Genomic DNA, 19,100 nt, shown 5'->3' on the forward strand with positions numbered 1-19,100 from the left:
ATTGTTTTGTTTTGCACGCACAACCTCCCACCTCTTGGGAGCAGAGCCGCTGTCAATTGGATCACAGGTGAATGCAGGGTCACTTGAGACAGGTGTTGCTGAGTAAGCAGGAGCAAACTGTTTTTGATATTTAATGAATGTAGATGTTATGATTTATTTTGTCTATGTAGAGGAAATGGATTATGACAGAGAACGTGGTTGTCCTCAGTTTGTGTGAGAAATAGAATGCCTATATTGGAAACTGGACTTTATGGCATGCGTCTAAACAAACAATCAGCAACCGTGATTGTATTGTAAGCAACGGGGTCACTACAATACTCAAGTACAATGTTGAGGTACTTGTAGCCTACTTTACTTTAGTATTTACATTTTCTTCTACTCCTCTACTCTGAGGCAAATATTGTACTTTTTACTGCACAAAATGTAGATGATAACTTTAGCACGTTTAGCCTTTAATGTACTTACAACAACCCTACCACAAATAATCTTTGCAGTTACTTCCTGTAATTCGCGTCATTATTACGTTACGTTACGTTTTCTCATTTTCCAATACATGGCAAATAAAATGAAGACAGCTATTTAGTCCTCTAATGCACTTTGTGTCCAATATGCTGTGAAGAGCATATAATAAATGTATACATATTGGGCAGTAGGCACATATTCAAAACGATAAAGCCTCATTTGTACTTTCAATATACAATTTCAATGAATTAATACAAAATGCAAAAACTAATTGTGGCATATTTTCGTTATTTAGCCTGTTCACTAGTGTCAACCCTTAAAATGATCAAATACCGCTCTGTTGTTGTTTTTCAATCGGCCGCATGGGGGCAGTAAGCGCGGGAGGTTCTCTGTTCACCCAGCATTTTTACATGACGTGTTTCCGCTTCCGACCTCAGCGTGCGTTGAGCTAAGTTAGCAAAACATGTGTTGATAATTGTATTTATGTTGTGTTTTATTTGGAAAAATCTACAAATATATGTTTATACATGGCAATGGAGGGATGTATCGATTAAGTGTCCTGACCGGAAGCTCGTGAGCTACAAGTGAAGCTAACGGTTCTTTAGTAGCTGGAGTTAGCGGAGTTAGCTAGCTAACAGCCTGCTACTTCTGCCACAACAACAACGTAAGTTACTTCAGTAAAAGTATGTCAGCATTGGCAGAAATAGTCTTAAAGTACTTAAAAGTAACGTTACTCATAAAGCCAAATGGGCAATTTCAGAATAATAATGTTATTGATTACAATTCTTGATGCTTTCGTGTGTTCAGTGTTTAATGTTGCAGCCGCTACCAGTTGAGCTCATTTTATCATTTTTTAAGTTATTAAATAAATGTAGTGGAGTAAAAGTATTCTGCCATAACGTCTACTTTGATGATGCCTGTAATACGTTTTCTGATGGTGTTCGTTCAATTATAGTGATGTGTTGTACTGGACTGCATTATATTGGGAGGTGTTTCTAATATCCCACCAACCTCCTGTATGTAAATTGGAAGGACATAATGTAGTCTATTATCACCGAGTGGTACTATACACTGTCTGCACAGGCTTGGTGTGGTACATGTAGTGCAACAGTGCAACTGTTAGTGTACTCAGTCTTATCCGATTTCAGACTCAATACAATGGATCCAGTTTGTAATTCACCATGCATGAAATAGTTATGTGTCTGTTATATATTTATATATGGTCTAAGTATTGCAATGTACGGGCATTAAACCCTTGCTGGGTTGTTTATTTCGGACTGGGAACAGGTTATGGTAAATAAATGACCTTTGGGTGTTTGGGTATAGCCGGCAGCTTCTTACACCTTCGCCTGGATTGTGGATAACCATGTCTTTGTGTTGTGCTCCCTCATCAGGCACCATGGCCAATCTAGAGCAGTGGGTGAATGACCGCCTCCATGACATCCTCGGGTTGAGTGACAGATATGTGTCTCAATTCATGATCGGCACTGCGCGGAAAGCCTCGAGTTCTCAAGACTTTGTGGATCGTCTCGAGCAAACGGGCACGATTGACATCGACCCGAGTGTGGTTGCGTTTGCGCAAGAGCTCTTTGACAAGGTATATTCTATCGTCATTCCTATATTTATTTATAAATATGAATTTTAAAATCATTTATCAGTACGGTAGTTGCTTGCATTTTCAGTACGGTGGGAATTAAACCTCTAACAATCTTTTACCGCTGCACGTGTTACAGATTCCTCGCAAGCAGGTTGTTGAGAAACCCGCCCGGGCGATGGAACGGGAAGCCATTGAAATGGACAAGAGGAATCGGACTTACACGTTACTGGAGGACAGCGACAGTGATGTAGAAGCTGTGAGGGAAACGGACAAAGGGAAGAAGAAAAAGGACAAAGACAGAGGAAACAGGAGGAAGCACATCAGAAAGAAGAAAGAGAGTGAGTCGTCTAGTGAGGACGAAGCAGCTAAAAGGTAATCCAGATATTAAATGCTGATTTCATTTTGCTTGTTTATTTTGCCTTTTAAGCTAATATAAAAGTAAATCTATTTTAAATCTTGTAGAGAAGCTGCAGTTTGATGCATTTTCTTTTCCAATATCAGGGGTAATTCAGGCCAGGGGGACCCCAACTCTCCCAAGAAAGAAGAGGAAGAGGAAGAGTGGGAGAAGGAGGAGAGAGAGCGACAGCAGGACATCGAAGAGAGAGATGCGTTTGCTGAGCGAGTGAAGCTGAAAGACAAAGACAAGACCCGTAACATAACAGAGAGGACGGACAAAAAGGTAGGAGAAGAGGGAATTACAATACAGCTCATGCATCTTTTTCAAAGACGACCCACAATGCCATGCAGGTAAACACCTTCGTTGTGTTATTTTTCTCTCCAGGCTTATGAGGAAGCTCAGAAGAGGCTGAAGATGGCTGAAGACGACCAGAAGAACATGGTAGACCAGTTTTCTACTTCATCTTCGTATTTTGTCGCTATCACGTGAATACTTCTTAATTGCTGCACTCCTGGGAGTTAGAATATGATGTTACCAGAATTCAAACTATGTGCTGAAGTTTCTGAACCTTTGTCGTCCTCTTTCCTTCTGTAGTTGCCGGAGTTGCGGAAGCGCTCTCGCTGGGATTATCTAAAGAAGAGAGAGTCGGAGAAGATGGAGGACCTGGAGGCAGAGATCAATGACGACGAGTACCTTTTCCATAAAGAGGAGCTGACAGAGAGGGAGCAAAAGGAGTTGGACTACAAACGCACCCTGCGAGACCTGGCTAAAGATTACAAAAAGGCCGGTGTCAAGGAACATGAGGAGAGGAAGAACAGATACTACATGCCAGAAGAGAAGAGAAACAAGGTAGGAACGAGGGAGGTCACCTACTGACACAATGTGCAGAAACAGTCCCCTACTCAAGCGTGCATTGGTTCCATTGGTCACCTTTTTCCCTCCCTCTCCCCGCTGACCAGGAGGTGCCCCAGAGGGACCTGGAGCTGGAGGAAAGTCCCATGGAGCTGGGAGGAGAGCAAGGCCGCTGGGAGGAGGAGAGGCTGAAGACGGCCTCCCTCAGCTTCGGCGCCAAGAGGGAGCGAGAGCAAGGGATGAGGCAGGAGCAGGATAGGTACCAGCTGATCCTGGAGGAGGAGGAGATGATCGAATTTGTCAGCACTGCCATGACCATGAAGGGAACTAGGTCGGAGCAGGTAGGGTTCATTTGATACCGTCTGAGTCGTTTGAGTTGCATTGTGGGTAATGTGGGCTTCAGGTTTTGCCCAGAAGTGCGTGGTATTACAGTATTGTGCCGGACCACAGGCAGCACAGTTAACACTGCAGGAGTCGCTACACTCTCATTCATGTTCCCTCTCAGTGTCAGTATGGTCCACATGGGAGCGGTTGCTGAGTCAAGGGCGACACCTAGTGGTAAAATCCTGTACGTCGGTCCAAAGTGAACCCGTTCTTGTGACCCTGTTGTGTTCAGGATCAGGAGGCCCTGGCTCTGTCCCAGGCGGAGCTGAAGAAACAGTCCATGCAGGAGGTCCGTCGCAGCCTGCCCATCTTCCCCTACAGAGAGGACCTGCTAGCTGCCATCAGCGAGCACCAGATTCTCGTCATTGAGGGGGAGACGGGCTCCGGAAAGACCACTCAGATCCCTCAGTACCTCCTGGAAGACGTGAGTGCAGGATCCAACAACAACATCATCATATACTGGCATTATAGATGACCAGCATACATAACTAAAGTCCACTGAAAGACTACAAGTCAGCATTACTGCATACTAATGAGGAAAAGTACAGATTAAAAAGTCAGTTATGATTCCACCCATCAACCTATTGTTCCTCTCTCAGGGCTACACAAACGGAGGCATGAAGATCGGATGTACACAGCCCCGCAGAGTGGCCGCCATGTCAGTGGCGTCCAGAGTGGCACAGGAAATGGGCGTCAAGCTCGGGAATGAGGTGAGCTTGGAACATAGTCACGCCGATCCCATTTCTCTGTCACACACTTCAATAATAGTTTAATAATAATTCTAGATGGGTCAAAGGGATGCAATGTTAGATCTGTATGACACCATAAATCACATATTTGTGAACTGCTGTGTAATATTTTCCAGCATGCTTTGTTCATGTCAGAGTATTATTGACTGTTTCCTGAATCAATGTTTTCACATTTCCTTCACTGCTTCATGCAGGTGGGTTACAGTATTCGTTTTGAGGACTGCACGTCAGAGAGAACAGTGCTCAAGTACATGACGGACGGCATGCTGCTCCGAGAGTTTCTCACCGAGCCCGACCTGGCCAGCTACAGGTAATGCAAAGAAGGGAATCATTCGTCACTGTTCAGAAAATATTCCTCATCACATTTAACTTAAGTGTCTCTGAATCATCGGGCACTGCATTTACTTTATTATCTCTAACCTTCCACTGCCTGATTTTACTCACGTCTTTTTCTGCCCTTAAACTTCCCACAGTTCCTCTCCGTCCTTTCTCACATTTCTAGTGATTATGTCCGTGCATGTTTATTGAACATCTGTCGGTATCGCTGTACGAGTCATGCTCAATCCTGCCCTCTCCTCACAATCTCTGTCTCTCTCTCTCTCTTCCCCAAAGTGTGGTCCTCATAGATGAAGCCCATGAGCGAACGCTGCACACAGACATCCTGTTTGGTCTGATTAAGGACATCGCCCGGTTCAGGTCAGACCTGAAGGTGCTGGTGGCCAGCGCCACTCTGGACACCGAGCGCTTCTCCCGCTTCTTTGACGACGCGCCCGTCTTCAGGATCCCCGGCAGGAGGTTCCCCGTCGATATCTTCTACACTAAAGTAGGAACTATTCTTTCAATGCTTAATCTAGTAGTTATTTCATTTCTTTTTAAATATTTGGTGATTAATTGCTGTTAGATGGAAAAGAAACAGGGATATAAAAACACTGAATGAAAAATTGCCGTCTTTTTTTCCTGGCTAAAACATTACTCCTAAACAATTTCTTTTGTTTTCTCATTTATGGACATTTGTACATTTGAAGAGAAATAAAGAACGACTGCTCCCAAAAACCAAACTGTCCTGTTGATGCACGCATCTCTATGTTGTGTTCTCAAGGCTCCAGAGGCAGACTACCTGGAAGCCTGCGTGGTGTCGGTGCTACAGATCCACGTCACCCAGCCCATCGGAGACGTACTGGTCTTCCTCACTGGACAGGTAGAGTTTACATATCGAGCATGGGCTTCTTCAAGAGTCTGGGCAAGAGAGTCAATGTTTTGGACCCGGTTACAATGGGAGATTGGGGGTCTCCTCCTCCTCATGTTGTGTGCATTTTCTGCATAGGTTTTGTTGATTTTGAACAAAATAATTTCCCTCACAATTGCTTAGCTTAAAGAAAACCTTTTTTCCCCGTTCTTTTCTGTTCCTACCTCGGGGACCAACATCTGTATGATATTGTGAGGGTGCAGGCCATATTGATTTTGTTTTTTACACATGTATGTTAGCAGATAAAATGAGGTAACGTCTTCTCATGAGTTCTTTGTGAAGCCAGAGAACATAAACGCATCAGTGTCGGTAAAGAATGAAAAGATCTACAAGTGTGAAAGCGAGTGTGGGAGGAAGGGATGTTGCTACGAAGGCTAGATTCTTCTTATTTTTCTTAGTGTGTCAGTCGACTCTTAACCCTCTTGTGCTTCTTGTAGGAGGAGATCGAAACGTGCTGCGAGCTGCTCCAGGAGCGATGCAGGCGGCTCGGCTCTAAGATAGCAGAGCTGCTGGTCCTTCCCATCTACGCCAACCTGCCGTCGGACATGCAGGCGAAGATCTTCAACCCCACTCCGCTGGGAGCCCGTAAGGTGAGACGATGGCCCCTTCCTGTGCAGAATACGTGGGGAACTGTTATTGTTTCCTAATACAATGGTTCCTCTGGATGTGATAGGTCACTGCAGGATTAATATTTCACCTTGGCAGATAAAATGCTCAGTAGACTTTGGCAGCAAGTTTGTTTCTTTGGGAGACCTAAATGAAGACAATAGCTAAGTATCGGTTGTGTCTTAAATCAGATTAAATGTCAATGCTGTTATTCACCAATAGAGGACGCTGTAGTACAAAGACTTGTTTTGGTATGGAGACTTAGAGTTCGACAGATGAGTCTTGTCTTGATGTTTTCGTCACGTCTTTGTTCCCGTTGTTACACAGCTGTCTTTAATCTTCCTCCTAGTTGGTTTGAGCGTCGCTTACTCACTTAATCTCGCGGCACTGTGTGTTCTCTCCCTGTCAATCAAAGGTGGTGGTGGCTACCAACATAGCAGAAACCTCGCTGACCATAGATGGCATCATCTACGTCATTGACCCAGGCTTCTGCAAACAGAAGAGCTACAACGCCCGCACCGGCATGGAGTCACTCATCGTTACGCCCTGCTCACGGGTAACTGCTCTCTGTTCTTGTTGGAGCGGGAAGGTGTAGTGTAGTGAACGCACATGTTTTCATTCACTCAGGCTACAAGTTGTGATATTGTGTATCGTATGAGGGCTTTCGTCCAAGTGTTGCGTTGCATGTCTGCATTGTCCGCCTCTGTATTGGTTTCTAAACGTTTTGCCTCCTCCTTTTCTGTTTCTCTCTCAGGCTTCGGCCAACCAGAGGGCAGGCCGTGCTGGCAGAGTGGCTGCTGGGAAATGTTTCAGGCTTTACACAGCCTGGGCCTTTAAACACGAGATGGAGGAATCGACGGTGCCCGAGATTCAGAGGACCAACTTGGGGAATGTAGTCCTGCTGCTGAAGAGTTTAGGTGAGGAGAGGAGGGGCTCATATAATGACTAATAAGATGATGGCGTGGTGTTATTTAGAGGCTGTGGGTGTCTAATAAGCTAATACTTTTTGCTTGTAGGCATCAATGACCTCATTCACTTTGACTTCATGGACCCTCCTCCTCATGAGACTCTGGTGTTAGCGCTGGAGCAGCTCTACGCCCTGGGAGCACTCAACCACCTGGGAGAGCTCACCAAGGTACAAACCCAGGGCCTACACTTATTATCAGCTATAGCTGACATCTTTATAATAACTGTGTAGCAAATGGAAAGGTGAAAACAGTGGGAAAGGGGTGAAATTGTGAATTGGGTCGCAATAGTTTGTCATGATTGAAAAGTGGGTCCACAAACAAAAAACTGGTATAGACCTCCTCCAAAAATCATTCCAGTTCCCACAATTATTGTCCTAATAACCAGTTACAACAAGCAGTGTGTTAATTGTTCCCCCCCCACTCCATGCTGTTGATCCAGTCAAATCAACAGGATCATAAGCAAACAGAACAAACATATTTTACATTCTGAACTTCACAGGAAACTATGCTATATTCTTTGCTTTGACACGCATAATCCATGTCCATCGTCACAATGTCCGTCTGTGTGTTAGCGTGGCGTTTTGTACACACTCGAGGCTGCTGACGCTGCTTACTGGCAGCATTCAAGAGTCACTTCCTTGACGAAAAGTGCTGATACATGAGATGACTCACTCACTACTTCAAGCTTTTATTTCCACGCTCGTCTTGTTGTTTATCAGTGATTATCAAGGATGTGAGGATGTTTTTCAGAGAGTGTGGATGACTGCATCATTGGTCACTACCGCACTGCTGCAGGTTCTTGTTTATTTAATGAATGACTGAAGTCAAATGTCTTCAACTGTTTGTTCTTGTTTGTCGGGGTTCAGCTGGGTCGCAGGATGGCTGAGCTCCCGGTGGACCCCATGCTGAGCAAGATGGTCCTGGCCTCTGAACAGTAAGTCTCCAGTCTGATGAAGTATCAGATGCATTTAATCAATTCCAGACATTGGGTTTTCCTACATAGACCAAACTCTTCCAGGCTTTGTGCTCACACTTTTTCAATGAGGTTTGTATTGACAGGTTATAGATGAGGATGTATATAAACAATAACGGACAAGTCAAAATAATATTTAAATGATATAAAGAGCTCAATCTGACTTATATTTGTTGTAAATATGAGTTTGAGGATCAATTCTTCACGCAGGAGAATATTCATAATGTATTCATAAGGTTAGACATGACATGAGATCTGGAGTAAACCAAAGCTGCATACTTATTGTGAAATAGAGGATGAGCTCAGATTTGGCCCGCTATACTTCCTCTTTATTTTGACCCAGTTCAGTGCTTTTGAAGAAGGAACTCGTCCAGTGTGTGTGAGCTGCATGCATTAATGATATTAGTCTGATTTAGTTTTTACTGCCCTTTGTATTGTTAACTTTGTGACATGTTTGTTGAATGATATAAAGGAAACTAGTGAGTTGCTGAATAAGGATGACGCACATAAAGAAAATGCTGACTCTTGGCCTGAGAGAAATTCCCAATTTATTGAGTGAATGCAGATTAGGAAGATTGTGTTGTAAGGGGTGGAGGATTACTGTTGTTGCTTTCTCTGCTTTCTCTTTATTCCCCTCTGCATGTTTATATACTTCTGTTTATGTTTTCCTTCCCTTTCCCAGGTACAAGTGTTCAGAGGAAGTGTTGACGATAGCCGCCATGCTGTCAGTAAACAACTCTATTTTCTACCGGCCCAAAGACAAAGTGGTTCACGCCGACAACGCCAGAATGAACTTTGTGGTGCCGGGAGGAGACCACCTGGTGCTGCTCAACGTCTACACACAGGTACCAGCTGCTGACAGCATTTAGAGCTCAATAACACTTACCAATCCATTTAATCTAATGCAATCCAATCAACCTGCTATAAATCCTGTCCGTATAAAGCTTATAATGCATAACTGTCAGTGAGGTTGTCTTTCAGCTCTACATAAATCTTAGTTAGTGTTGGCATTTATTGAGCACTAGGAATTGCGTTAGTGCTCAAGATTTGCATCTGAAAGCAACTGTTACAATTTACAGTTATCAAACCTTTTTGGCTTTCATGACAATCCATCCAATAGTTATCGGGACATTTCACTCAAAACCACAAATGGTAACCTGCTGGCGGCGCGAGAGGAAAAGTCCCGGGATCACCAAAGTCATTAGGATTCATCCTCAGGGGAACATGAATGTGTGTACAAAATCTCAATCCATCCAATAGTCGTTGAGATATTTCAGTCTGGACCAAAGTGGTTGACCGGCCATCCTTAGCATGGCTGAAACAGAGATTAGAGAAAAGACAATGCACAACTTTTTATGGAGCAGAACTATGTTTTTCTGCTTTGTCTGCTGTTGTACATCTCTCGATCCCTCAGATTTATCCTGCAACCCCTTGGGGGGAACCGCTGTTTTAGCCCAGAGCGCAGGTGTTGTGCTAACAGCCGCTCACGGTGTCTTTCTCCCGCAGTGGTTGGAGAGCGGCTACTCCACGCAGTGGTGCTACGAGAACTTCATCCAGTTCCGCTCCATGAGAAGAGCCCGGGATGTCAGGGACCAGCTGGAGGGTCTGATGGATCGCATTGAGGTGGAGGTGGTGAGCTCCCAGGGAGACAGCTTGCCCATTCGCAAGGTCAGTGAGACAGAGAAAGGCCCTCTGAGTTTTACCACAGTTCCCTGTTATGCAGATGCAGGCAGAGTTGAGTTGGGCTGTAACTTGTCAAAGGGAGGAAGTTGTAACTACGACAATGGTGAAAAGCAGATATAAAAGCACTGAAGAGTTCAACCTGTGGCACGCAAGAGCGACTCAAAAACTCAAAAACATAGTGAAGATGGTGCCTCGAACACCGCTTGTCAATATTTGCTTATTTTTTGTTGTTGACTCCACCTCAGGCTCAATGAGTGACAAGAGTTTGAAACCTGACCCAGGGACCCGACTAATAATGCTCAGAAGACCGCACGCTGTTTACGTTAGCTTTAACCGTCAGCATGATCATACTTTGGAGTATCCTGTTGTACCTTCACGTTGAATTTAATCCTGTATGTGTCCATAAGGAGGTGAAAGGTCACCCTCAGATACAGCGAGTTTTTGCTCAACAAAACTAAGCGGGTGGATGCTTCCTGGCACAAGAGAGTTTTATCAAGATACTGAGATTTCAAAAAATTATCTCGTTCTTCAAATTAAAAGTACAACGAACAGTCAGCGAACAGAGGCTGTGTGATCAGCCTTCTCGTATCAGGGTCCGTGTGTTGTGAACACACCCCTAAGCCACTTAATAAGATAAGAAAGGGCGTTTGTTTTAATAGTCGGTTTACACCTTCTTTCATCACATGCTGTGTCGAATGTCCTGCAGCCAAATAGGCAAAAGCAATCCTGTAACTTATTTTGTTATATTTAAATAAAGGTTGATAAATAATTAAACAAATATAGAGCTAATATCTAAGGAAAATGTGTCATTTTAGTTTGATGAGACTTTTTTTAAACATGTATTAGTCTTTGAGTTTTATCCATTTAGTGGCGTCGTGTGTGCTCCTTGTTGTAAGCCAGGCGTCACTGACGTCTCCATGCTTACATGCAAACACAACGAAAGTGAATGAGTCATTTGAAAATGTTTGTTCTATTTTAAGGCAAAATGACTCCCACCTGCACGACTAGTGTACGACAGATGTCAGTCAGCCGGTTTTCATTTTCACACGCACCCAACATCACCTGGCCTAGATTCCAGCTGGTGTGAACAGTTTGTGTGCGTCTGTGAAAACACGGTTGGAGAAGCAGGTCTGAATGTTGCGTTTGGAAAGTAGCTGTGAGCAAATCCCACACGAAGCTCACCTTCAGTTCAAAACTCATGAATCACTTTTTTGTGTATTTTGTCAGAATAGTGAATTATCGGCGTTGGTGGTTATTCAGCAGCTGGATTTCAGCTTTGAGTTACAGTTAAGTTTAGGGTCCGATATTGAACAGCTGGACTTGGATCAGCGGCTCTGTGTTGTGTTCATTTCTTAGGGAAAGCCCTGATGAAGTAAAAGTAATAATCAAAGCTCTTGCTGCTGAACTGAAGACAAAAACTATCTAACTTAAGTTAGTTGTTGAAGGTTCTAGAATGTGCCTCTAGCATCATAAATGAAGAAGAGAATTCCAATGATTTTATGACGCGTTTGAGTGATGCAGCACTTACTTGCCACACCCGCTACGACAATATGCGCTACTTAATAGACAACAAGCAAGTCACAGCATCTTATCCTTTGTGCGATTCCTCTTTCATTGTTAAAGGACAAGTTATACCTCAAAACTCAGACCCTGACATTACGATCAATGTTAATGAACCCCTCTCTTGTCCCTGTCCCAGGCGGTGACGGCGGGATATTTCTACCACACGGCGCGACTGAGCAAAGGCGGCTACAAGACGGTGAAGCACCAGCAGACGGTCTACGTCCACCCCAACAGCTGTCTGTTCGAGGAGCAGCCGCGCTGGCTCATCTACCACGAGCTGGTCTTCACCACCAAGGAGTTCATGAGACAGGTCTGACGTCGTACTGTTTGCTTTTAAATACTCGCCAAAAATCTCACGCAAATATTTGCACATTTTCATAAGCTTATCAGCTGATGTGGAAGACAAACATGACACACAGAAAGAGCTGTTGTTTGAAATGTAAATGACATAGTGACACAGAAAACTTCCACAGAATAGTATCCTGTGGGTATGACACAGGATATTAAAAAGGAAGTGTTCCTGGACAATATTTAACTGGCTCTTTATATCCCCACACATAGATTAATCTCTCTCTTTCCCCCTCTCTCTGCACACAGGTGATTGAGATAGACAGCGGCTGGCTGCTTGAGGTGGCTCCTCACTACTACAAGAGCAAAGAGCTGGAGGACAGCAGCAGCAAGAAGATGCCCCGCAAGCAGGGAAAAGCTAAAGAGGAGCTGGGCTAAAGAGAGGGCCGAGGCTCGGGGGACAGAAGGTGAAGATAAACAGTGCAGGGGGCACACGCCTCTCCCCTCTCAGGGCAGGGTCAGAGTAAATACAATGACTTTGATTTTTATAAAACAATAAAGAAGAAAAGTGTGGAATTGTGGTTGCAGCTACATTTGTCTTCAGTTGTAGCTTGAGATGGCATTTTGGACCACATTTTGGGCTGCACAAAGTAGCCTGAACACGGACACGTGGAGCAGAGGGGACGGGTCCAGTGGGAAGCGGGTCACAAAGTGACTCGCTGGGTTAATCATAAACCGGCTCTGTCAGCTGGGCCACAACAAAGAAACATGAATCCACTTGAATCTGAGTTTCCTGATCTGAGACTCTCTGGGTGGGTCCCACAGCTCATTGAAGGACGAGACGGTAGCTTTGTTTTCCAGGTGCTTTTTAACGACCACCGGGCTCTTTGTTGAGTCCAATTGTGTATTTGTGAAACCAGCACACTGTTGAAGGGCGCAAATTACCGACGAAGCTGAAAAGACTAATTCCTAAATAACGAGTTTCACTCTTGTGTGAGGCTCCGTAACGTGTTTTGTTTTCATTTCTTTTCTACAGCAATAAAGTTTTTACAACCACTTTGTTTTGTGAGCTGGTTTGCAGCTCAGCTATTAGTCTATTGTTTACTACCTTTCAACTCCGGTTTCTTTCTTGTTATAATTGCATCAGGAAGTTCACTGCTATTGTTCAACTAGACGCAACTGTCCTCCTCTTGTCATGCTGGCTGTGCAACAACAGGACTGCGTGTGTTTTTGAGAGACGTTTTACAAAATCAATATCAAAGCATCCAAAGATACAGATGTGACATCTTTAACTCATTTTTAACTATTTAAAAAAAAAAAAAAAAAAAAAAATGTGGAATATCAGTTTGCTAATTGTCAACTTGTAAGTCAATGCAAAATACGAGCTGTTTGACAAAGCAAACAAAACTTCTTATGCTGTTAATATTCCAATCAGTTCTGGCCTTAACATAGATTAAATTAAGTCTGTGGTTTTGATGGGGAAGGGTGTAACTGGGACTGTGATGACAGTCTAAGTTACGCTGCTGGTCTTGTTTGTGAGGTAAACCCACAAAGTGTGGAGAGAGCGGTGCAGCTATGACAGGTATGAGGCGCTCATACCTGCAGTGTTGATAGCACCTGGTGCATGCAGCGACGGTGGAATTTCCCCAACAGTCACTGCCACTAATATCTGACATTAAACAGCTATACGAGTTAGATTCTCAAATGTAATCAACCAATAAGAGCATGCAGCTGTAGTCACAGAGCGGCCTCTAATGTGTGTTCTGCTATGTGTGGACACACATCAGATACCTGATTTTCTACAAATACAACACACAGACACAATTTAAAAAAAAACCTAGCTCACCTGAGCAGGTCCGACTGGTCTGACCAGAGAAGAGAAAAGGGGAGGAGGAAGAGGCAACGAGGAGGAGGGTTCAGAGGAGGCAGCGCTGTGTTACAATTAGAAAACAAGATATGAGACAGAGACTGCAAAGACTTCCAGAGTGAAGCTTTAAGCTGCTTTTCTTTCCGTAATGAAGTTTGGCGCATGTTTCTACTGCACTGGTACACAAAAGGATTATTCTACTTGTGAGGTCATCTCTTGACGACGTGATCCGATATTCATCTACCTCAGCAGGTCAGTGTGTGTGTACAAGTCTAATAATTTACTTTCCTGTTCTTTGTCAAAAAAAAAAGTTTTTCTCTGCTTCTTCTCTTTGCCGGCAAACTTATTTGAACTCCATAATAATAATAATAATAAACAGAAACTTGCAACTAAACTTGAACTTGTTGCAAGTGTCAAAATGCATTTTCCACAATTTGAAGGAAATCAGCTGCTAAAATGTTGACTGTGTGTCTCCTGGCGGGTAAAAACGTTTGAGTTAATGACTGACTTTGTGAGTTAGATGGGTATGATGGATGGTCGACATTTCAAAACAATGAAACTGTGTGACCCGATAGTGTCCTTTGGAGTAGTTTTAAATCACAAGTTTCAACCCTCTAAGACCACAGGATCTATTTACTCATGTGAAGAACTTCCAGTTCGTCAGTTCTAGTGTTTGCTGATGATTCTGAGCAGGAAAGCCTGTTAAACAAATACAGCCACACATTATCAAGGCAAAAGCACCACATGCGTGTAGAATAAATAAAATAAATTCAACAGATAGCATTTTAATACAATAGATGTTAGATAGCAAGTGATAAGGCATTATTGCTTCATCATCGTGAAACAGCAATGCAGGTTGTGCAGGTGCATTCCTGCAGTCTGTTTCCTGCTCTGCTGGTTTTTGTGAGCCAGTAAACTTATCAAAGCTTTAAACTTCCTCAGCTCCTGTAGGGGAACCGTGCATCTGATTCCAGTCTACCTCTAACATCATCCCACCAACATGAGCGATGACAGGGAGGGACGCAGGCCTGACGGCCACGGAGCCAGACAGGCCCCCAACGTCAAACCCAAGCTCGGCCAGAAAGAGAGGAACAGCAAGAAGGAGAAGCCTGCGAAAGTGAGGAGATCGAGGAGCACCAACTCGGAGAGGGCGGAAAGGGGCAGGGGGAGAGAACGAGACCGGCACCAGGGAGAGAGGAGGCAGCGGGGGAGGAGTGAGGAGGCCCGTCGACGGGACAGGAAAGAGGGAGAGAGCGCCAGGAGGAAGGTGAAGCCCCCTGAGGATGATGTGGAGGAAACCGAGTGCGCTGTGTGTTTCTGCACCTACGATAACATCTTCAGGACCCCGAAGCTGCTGGCGTGCGGTCACACCTTCTGCCTGGAGTGCCTCGCTCGCATCAACGTGACCTCTCCCGAGCTCAAGACGCTGTGCTGCCCGGTGTGCCGCGAGATGACCGAGCTCCCCCACGGCCGGGACCTGCCCCGCCTGGGCAACAACCAGGACATCATAGGCAAGCTCCCACCAGACATGCAGAGGGCTCTGTCCATCCGATTCAAGCGCAGCAAGGGCAAACTGCTCCTGAAGAACCCCCCTCCCACTAGCCCGACCAAGTCTCTCATCCCGCCTAAAAAGAGCCAGGATGCTCCGGTGACATCGGGGGGTGACCTCCGCTTGAGTGCACTGGAGCAGGGAGTAGCCCCAGCCACTGTGGTGGACGTAGGCAGGCCTCCGAGCAGGGTCAGAGGTCGCCTGCGCAGGCTTTTCCGCTCGGACCAGTGCTACTACGTCGTGGTGGCGACGGTCATCACCATCACTGTGGCGCTCATGCTAGGGGGGATTCTGGCCTTTGTGATTGTACCGAATTTGCGCAGGCCTGGTCAAGGGGGGAACCAAACGTCCAACCGTCCCCCAGACTCCGGGGGCTAGAAACCGGAAAGGGGGGACAGGGACAGGGACAGGGAAGGACAGGCTGTAGAGGTATCACACAAAAGTTGTTGTGATTTTCAGTGATCCTTTTGCCTCCTTGTGTGCTCTTGGTGTGCTCTTGGCTCAGCATAGGGACACATTCCGTCCGGTTCTCATGCAGTGAATAAATGAAGGAAGGGCGGCCACATTTTTTCGACAGAGGACACACAGGCTCGAAGTTGCACATATGGGCAGTAAACCACAGCAAACCTGTATGGTTGCTTGTTGTTGTTTTTTTGCTCTTTCCTGAACATGTTTGTCGTTACTGTGAAAGCCAGAAATACTGTATACGTGTAAAGGAACTGTCCACAATGATTAATCAGCTGTAAATGATGAAATGCCCTAAACTCTGTGATGAAAGGACTTGTGTGTCTTTTGAGTGCATCAGGCTGATTTCCATCAGTTCAGGGTTTCTATAGACCAACTCCTTGTACATAGCCAAAGATGATTTATATATTTGTAAATACGTATTTTCTCAATGGGTTTTTTTTAATTTCCCATTGTATCATTAAATAAAGCATTTTTCTATAATTTGAAAGGTCATTGCGCCGTATTTCCAAAACACATGATAAAAAAAAGTGTGTAAAGTATAGTGGGGACTTCCTGTCCATTCTCCTGACACTTGTCCTCTATTTAGTGAAAACAGATTTTTTTGCAAATAGCCTTTCAGGGAACCTGCATGTCCTCTTTAGACACCTGATATCCTCTGGTGGTGTAAATAAACCGGTGAACAGGGGGGCTTGAATTCTGAATTTTTACCCAGCCTCTCCTCTCTGTTGTTTGCCTGACAAACCTGTTTGACAGCATACGTTTAGCATTTTACTGAGCTACTAAAGGGCGGCTGTTTGCAGTTTTGACAGTGAGCCAATCGCTGGTAATATGCCATCCAACTCATTGGTGTGGGATGGTCAAAACATGTGGGAGGGTAACACATGAAAGACCATGACAAACTGCAGGAATAACAATAAGAGAAAATAAGTTCAGTCATATGTTAAGACTTTCCAGCAGCCTTTTATCTTATGTGCGACATCTGAGTGGCCACCTTTAAACTTAAAGCCAAGTTAAAAATAACAGGATAAATGTTGGATCGGTATGTATGGAAAAGTAATGTGCTTATTGCAGTATTTAGTAGTTACTTTGCAGATTAAGACTTTACATAAAAAGCTGAGGATGATTATCAGCCAAGAAGTGTTCAGATCCTTTATCAGTAATGTACATTAATGTAAAATACTCCATGACAATTAGAAATCCTGCATTTGTAATAGTATCAAAATTAGAAGTACTCATTCTGCAGAAAAAATGGCCTTTGTGACTGAGCTATCCTTTTATTATTAACATTGAAGCATCAATGAATAAGCAACGTTTTTTGTTGTAGCTTGTCAAGCTGCAGCTTGTTTTAACCGTATGTACAAAAAAAGGTTGTGAAATGATTTGTGTTCTAAAAAGAAGGGGAAAAATGAAAATGATGCTCGATAAAGTTGTGTTGTATTGGTATTATATTTTCTTATTTTTGTTGCCTAAATGAAACCAACTTATATGGAACTGCTAAGTAACATAATAGACGTTGCTATTTTTGTATTATGGGTTACAAGCCAAAAAAGTACCAAATGTAAAATGGGAAAAGTTATCAGTAAATGTGAAGGAAAAAAAGTACACGATTCCTTCTGAAATATAGTGGAGGTACAATGTATATAGGAGAAATTGAAATACTCAAGTAGGTCTACAAGTATCTCGAAACACAGTAAAGCACAGTAAAGTTCATGTAATTACAACCACCACTGTGATCAGTCTAGAAAATAAGTTGTGTTGCACCTTTTGCTGATACTTCTGCACATGCAGGACTTTTACTGGGTGCTTCCCCCACCATTGCTAAAGACACACCCACCTGAGCCCCCTTCCAGGACTATCGAGGCAAATATGGTCGGGTGCACTAGAGCAGAAAGGATCCCCCCCACCCCTCCTCTAATCCACTCCTTACGCAAATTTACCTTTAGTCCTATACGTTATGTGACAGCTTGGATAGAGGTGGAACTTTAGAACACTTAACGGAGACAGTCCTGAAATAGAAGTCTGTTGTGGATATTATCGACCAACATGGCTTCCACTCCCTCCGCCTCTGCCTTGACGGCTGTTCTACGGTGTCAGGGGAATATTTTGACCAGGAATCCGCCGACCAAGCGGCCCTCCACCTCGGCGTACAGCCTCGCGCTGACCGGCGGCTCGCCAGCTGAGCGCACCCGGTCAACCCAGGCGTCACTGTGGGAGGCTTTTCTGCAAGGAGACCGTGTTCTGGTGGGAAGAAGGCTGACTGTGGCGTATAAGTCGCCGAGTGTAGATGGCAAAACGTCGGGAGGAAAAGATTCCAGGGACACTAATAAATTATGTCACCCAACACTTTCGCAATCCGCACGGGACACGCACTCAGCTGTGCACGGTGTCCAAAACGCGCTGGCGCGTCAGCTGACGCGCAGACCGACATCTAGCCTGCCTCGAATAGAGAAATGCTCTCAAACTAAACAAAAGATAAAATACGAGACATATGCTATCTGTAAAATAGTATTTGGTGAGAACACCGGTGAATTCCCAGTTTTGAAAGTGTCCATAACGTCCCCATGTTTGCTGGAGCGTGCAGGACAAATACCGTCTATCGTGAGCACCTGCTTGTCTTTGGCTGCTCTGGTGTCAGAATTGATGTGTTTGAAGCTGGCGGTGTTGTGGAGGTCCAGCAGCCCTCGTGACGCTCTACAGCATCAGACCAGAGACAAAGCCCTGCAGGTGAGCGTGATGAGACTTAATGTGGTACCTTAAAAATGAGAACTAAACATTTATGTTACTGTGTTACTATATTTATATATATATATATATTTTTTTTTACACGTCCTCTTTCAGGAAAATGGACAAACCCACAATCCCACTAACCTCACCTGCTCCAAGGAAAACTCAGGCTCTGGACAAATGATCCCGGAGGACAGACCTGACTGAGAGTCCAAGGCTGCAGCACCAACAATCACACACCGTGATCTATCCATATTTACTGACTTTTACTGGGCTTTCACAATGCACAAAGCACATTTGGACTTCAACCCAGTGAACTGAGAAAACAACAGGTTGTTTTTAGAGCATTTCTATTTCTTCGAGGAAAAGTAAGCAATACTGGAACAATAAATACCTGAGAAACATGAAACACATGCATTGTACATTTTACTTAAAGTATTATAGGTCTCCTGTGGACAATTAAAATAATGGCATGTGGCCTACATTTATTGTTAAGCCTGTACGATTTGCACAACAACTTATTTTACAAACATGGAATGGAGTAAAAGTGAAACATCTTACAAGACATACATATTCAAATCCAGTTTAAGTAAAAACTGTATAAATGTGGAGGAATTACTGAAAGATGAACTCGTTTTCTTTCCACTTATAGAACTTATAAGCAGGGTATAAGTAGTCAGAACTTTTACATTGGTAAAAGTAGCAGTACAACAATGAAGAAATG

At 44.1% G+C, this 19,100-nt stretch overlaps 2 protein-coding genes across 2 annotated transcripts; both read left to right on the top strand.

The window, feature by feature from the left end:
• Positions 1-915: 915 nt before the first annotated feature.
• dhx16 (DEAH (Asp-Glu-Ala-His) box polypeptide 16) lies at positions 916-12,819 on the top strand. The gene is made up of 21 exons (XM_079164339.1): positions 916-1,126; positions 1,857-2,059; positions 2,196-2,431; positions 2,561-2,738; positions 2,841-2,897; positions 3,051-3,305; positions 3,416-3,649; positions 3,925-4,116; positions 4,292-4,402; positions 4,636-4,751; positions 5,054-5,264; positions 5,541-5,639; positions 6,125-6,277; positions 6,709-6,849; positions 7,048-7,210; positions 7,310-7,428; positions 8,128-8,195; positions 8,917-9,079; positions 9,741-9,902; positions 11,617-11,790; positions 12,078-12,819. The coding sequence occupies exons 2-21, from the start codon at positions 1,862-1,864 to the stop codon at positions 12,204-12,206; spliced, it is 3,159 nt and encodes a 1,052-aa protein (XP_079020465.1). The 5' UTR covers positions 916-1,126; positions 1,857-1,861; the 3' UTR covers positions 12,207-12,819.
• A 928-nt stretch (positions 12,820-13,747) lies between these two features.
• On the top strand, positions 13,748-17,069 carry rnf183 (ring finger protein 183). Its single transcript, XM_079165224.1, has 2 exons — positions 13,748-13,887; positions 14,578-17,069. The coding sequence occupies exon 2, from the start codon at positions 14,636-14,638 to the stop codon at positions 15,560-15,562; it is 927 nt and encodes a 308-aa protein (XP_079021350.1). The 5' UTR covers positions 13,748-13,887; positions 14,578-14,635; the 3' UTR covers positions 15,563-17,069.
• Positions 17,070-19,100: the final 2,031 nt, after the last annotated feature.

The sequence above is a fragment of the Pholis gunnellus genome (genome assembly GCF_910591455.1).
Source record: "Pholis gunnellus genome assembly, chromosome: 8".
Lineage (NCBI taxonomy): Eukaryota > Metazoa > Chordata > Actinopteri > Perciformes > Pholidae > Pholis > Pholis gunnellus.